At 39.7% G+C, this 4,653-nt stretch overlaps 1 protein-coding gene across 1 annotated transcript in view; it reads right to left on the minus strand.

The window, feature by feature from the left end:
- SLC18A1 (solute carrier family 18 (vesicular monoamine transporter), member 1) overlaps positions 1 to 3,733 on the minus strand; it is a 46,545-nt gene extending 42,812 nt beyond the window's left edge. The window contains exons 1-3 of the mRNA XM_006884899.1: positions 3,610 to 3,733; positions 1,538 to 1,901; positions 343 to 401 (exon numbers count right to left, since the gene is read on the minus strand). Coding sequence (XP_006884961.1) covers positions 343 to 401; positions 1,538 to 1,901; positions 3,610 to 3,733 — 547 coding nt within the window. The remainder of the gene's footprint in view (positions 1 to 342; positions 402 to 1,537; positions 1,902 to 3,609) is intronic.
- Between the last annotated feature and the right edge of the window lie 920 nt (positions 3,734 to 4,653).

The following is a 4,653-nucleotide window of genomic DNA, read 5'->3' on the forward strand; positions in this document are numbered from 1 at the left end:
TAGAGTTTCCGGAGGCATGTTGTTTAGGAAGTGGGTGTCAGTCCTGCTTCCACATACACATACATATGTTAAAGCAATCTTGATTATTTTCCTAATTGAAGAAAGTAGAAGAATTCTAACTAGACAATTTCCAAGCTTGGAAGCACCACTATTGCTCTGTCCTGAATTCTGTAAAAAGATAAATATTTTAATTCCTGTGACAGGACACTTAGTCAGATGGCTAGTTGTTTTCTTCATGAAACTGTCACCGCTCAATTCACTACATCATCCATTAAAAAAAAAAATTCCCAAAACCCCAAAGGTAATCATGAAAGGAAGAAAAAGAAGGAACATATTACTTACTAATTGTGGAAAAGAACATGATAATAAAACCAGCAAACATGGGAATGTGATATCCAATCCTAAAAGGGAATTGGGGGTGGGGGGGATAAAAAGGAATCAGTTCTAATTGTAAAAACTCATCTTGATCAAGTTGGAACTGTCTCAAGGCTGACCTTTTTTTTCAAATATATATTTTGTTTTCATACAAAAGTTTGTTACATTGTGTTTCATTCCTCTAAGTTGTGTTTTATACAGTCTTTCATTTACATTGTTTCATACATTCATATATATTGTCTTTTACACCATTAATTACCATTTATGTATGCCTATTATTATTCCCTCTTTTCAAATCTCTATTGAATCTTTCCTGTTCCTTCACACCCCCATCCATCTGCCCACTGAACTCTGAGATCCTAGTCATTTCCACCACTTTCTCCCTTTCCTCTTTGCCTTTTGGATATTTATACACATCTTACTAGTTATCCTTCTGTTTTTCCAATAATGGTCTTATGCAGTATTTGTCTTTATGAGACTATTGAGTTTTTGAGGTTGTAAATTGGACAGCAGGAGACTGCCTACCTTTCTCCCACAGGTGCATTCAAACCATGAGAAAGGAGCACTCTTTGGTTAGCAGTGCAACCCACTATGACCTCCTCCACCCGTTAAGTATCCACATGATTGCACTCTAGTTTCTTCACTTATGTGGGAACAGGATGCAATTGAGTGCACAGGAAAACATGTCTCTGAATGCAGGTGCAAAGAGGAGATCTGACATGGGAATGAATACAAACAGGAGAACGTGCAAATTTATATATAGGCCCTGGTCAAAATTCTCTTTTCTAGAAAGCCTAGCCTAGTCAGAATGTACACTATCCCTTTGAAACATCAGGGTCATCTCATAACTAACTGCTAGAGGGGCAATGCTGTAAACTGAGAATCAGCTGTTCCACTCTCACTCTCATATCATTCAAGCTATAATACCAATAGTATATGGATGCTCACTGTTCATAATATTCATTATGTTATTACAAAGTTCTGGAGTTCATGACACTTCCTCAATTCTGTTAACCTTTAAGGTAACTAACTTTCCAAATAGGAAACTCCTCCAGGGACCAGACAAGTCACTTTCCTTTTCCCTTCCAGTATGTTGTCTCAGCCCACCCTCTCATTCCTAAACTCCTGAGTATTCTCTGGGGCATTGCAACCACTGAGATACCTGTTGGTGAGAGGCCCCACAAATGGGTTGACCAGAAGTTGCATCAGACCCTTGGAAGCAAACAGAAGCCCAACCCATAAGTTCTCTTCCTCTAAGAACTTTGTGCCTTGCAAACAGTTGTTTTTATGTGCTGAGATGGTTTCAGTGACTGGGGGCAGGGTGGTTCCAGATGCATCACTCATCCATGCCATGCCACTCGTGATATTTTCTTCTGTAGCCACAGTTTTATTGTGAAAAAATGAGCACATTCTCAAAAATGCTGGCAAGGTGTGAGCTTGATGAGAAGTCATGGCAGAGCCCAGGTGCTGCGATGTGTTGATGTGACTGAACTCTGTAGCATACAGGAAGGTGGGCACAATGGGCACTGAAAGTCAAGAAGAACAGGCAGTGTGGGCTCAGGGCAGATCGTCTTTGTAACGCTGACCACATGCAGAGAACATTCCTATCAAGTCCTGCTTTTTGTGGAAGTGTTCTAAGTGATATACCTTGAAGCCCACTAAAAAACTGTCCTGTCAGCCTAAGTCCCTAAAGAGTCCCTGGGTGGTACGAATCGTTAATGCATTTGGTCACTCATTGAGAGACTGAAGATTCAGGTCCACTCAAAGGTACCTCTGAAGAAAAGACTTAGTAGCCTGGACTGAATCCTGAAAAATGCACATTAAAAACTCAAGGAAGAACTCTATTTAAAACTCTGTTCAGTTCTACCCTGAAACAGAGTCTGAGTTCAATTTATCGCAACTTGGTTTGAAGTGCTAAATCTCAATCATCTACTGGATAAACAATTTTGCCTAAGGAAGATTTTTCTTTAAAACACGTACCCTGCTTTTAGCTTTCTTTTAGGACTGACCAGCCAAAATTATATTAAAGTAGCAAAATTGTCATTAAATCCTTAGAAGATAAAATCTCTATTAATAAAAAAAATGACCTAACAACATGTACCCTGACCACAAAGAACAAACAACATAGGAGTTACTTACTTCCGTGAGCTACCCACTTGCATATTGGTATAACTTAATGTGAAAAATCAAAGAACTAGCAACAAGCAAAAAATGGAGCTCTGGGGGAATGAACAACACAAAGGTAGGCTTTGATGTTTTATTCCCAATATGTTGCTGTTAAGTGATGTCGAGTCATAGATGACTCATTGAATGACCCTATGAATGAAAGACCTGAACACTTGTATAACTTTCATCGTTTCTCCATGTTCATAGTTTCCAGAGGCAAGCTATTATGGAAGTGGATGCCACTCCTGCTTCCAACCTTGTTTTAATTGGGGAGTTCCACCAAACACTGTCCACCATGGGTAACCATTATTGCATTTGACACATCAATGCCACAGTGTTCAGCATCACAGCAATCATGAGTTACCACTGTACAGCAAATGGACAGACCAGTGCTATATCACTTAGAAGAAGGTTTGACCAAAAACAATTAAAACCAGGCTTGAGTGTCACAGATTAAGATCACCCACCTTTAGCTTTGTAGCATAACTTTCTATCCTCTATGCCAACAGAGCTCTCTCTGTTGTTGTTAAATGCCGTCGAGTTGTAGACAACTTATAGCGACCCTATGAACGAAAGACCTGAACACTTGTATAACTTTCATCCTTTCTCCAAGTTCATAGGGTTTCCGAGGCAAGCTATTTCTGAAGTGGATGCCACTCCTGATTCCAAGCTTGTTTGTTTGAATATCTAGTATACAGTGCACTATATTGGAAGAGGCGAGACTAGAAAGGTGACAGTGTGAAGATGCTTGATGCTCAGAGGAATGCTGGAGTCATTCAGCACCTTGGGAGACTAATGCAGGAAGGAAGAAGGAGAAGGTCCAGCTCTGGTTCTGGGCCAGCCTCTTTTGGTCAGATAGTCTCTCAAGCTCCTTCTCTTTGAACCTCTGGGGTCAAGAGAAGCTTCAGCCTCTATTTACTACTCTCCTTCTCAACTCTAGCAACTTTTATAAACAATTAATCATAAAAACATTCACCAAGTCCATTTACTGCTGACTCTAGTGTGATGTGTATTGTCTACAGGAGTCTAGAGGCAATTAACCCTCAACACAAAGACCCCCATACGTACCCACCACAGTAAACAGCATGTTGTCCAGAAAGAGAGCAACAAATACCACCAGCAGTACCAGCTTCCGGGACTCTCTGCCTTCCTTCAGCAACTGCTGGGGAGCTTCTAGAACCATCTGGAGCATGGCGAGAGTCTAACTTGCAATGACTTTTCCTCAAGGTGCTTCTCTAGGGAAGGATCCTGTTATAGTAACAAGTCTTCTGAAGTCTTTATAGAAAAGCCAAAATCTACAACAGGCAAAAGAATTCTCTATTAAAGTAAAAAAGGGCATGGGGATGCAAGTGTTTGAATGTAAGCATTAGTAGTAAGGTGGTATTTTGTTCTGGAAGTTTTCCCATGCTTGAGTCTCTGTTCACTTTTTATAAACTTAAAAAAAGCCAACTTCATTGCCTTTAAACTGATTCGAATTCTTGACTACCCCAAGTGTTACAAAGTAAAACTGATAAACAGGGCTTTCAATGGCTTCATTAGGCCAACTCCTTCAAAGTCAAAGTCTTTGCTGTCAAGTCAGAACCCATTCAGAGTTGACCCTATGCCTTTGGAGGCTGTAAATTCCACAGAAGAAGACTGTCCATCTTTCTTCCAAGGAGTAGTTGCTAGATTTGAACTGCCAGAGGAAAATGGCCTTTCAGCAAGTAGTGCAGCTTTCTACAAGACACCACAACCAGAGCTCCAAAGCACAAATAGTGTATACTTTTTAATAAAATATTTTAATTGTGATTTTAATGAAAGTTTACAGAAAAGTTATATTTTCATTTGTTCATTGTTGCACATTTTACCCTCTCTTCCCCTTCCCCCCCTTTTTTTAATAGTCATTCATTGTTATACAAGTTCTTCCCTCCCCACCTTAAGTCCTCTTTACAATGTGTCTCTTATTCTGGGATGTTGTCATATGTTTAATACCTAATTATATATTCCTTTTAAACAGTTTTTTCCTCTATTCCAATGCAGTACGCATTATTTATTCTCTTCTTTTTCAGTTTTTCCCCAACCCCCATGTCAGTCCTGTTCTGTAACAGTGGTGTTAAGTTGTATTTGTACTTT

This window comes from Elephantulus edwardii, unplaced genomic scaffold, assembly GCF_000299155.1.
Source record: "Elephantulus edwardii isolate Elephantulus edwardi_28Jun2011 unplaced genomic scaffold, EleEdw1.0 scaffold00038, whole genome shotgun sequence".
Classification (NCBI taxonomy): Eukaryota; Metazoa; Chordata; class Mammalia; order Macroscelidea; family Macroscelididae; genus Elephantulus; species Elephantulus edwardii.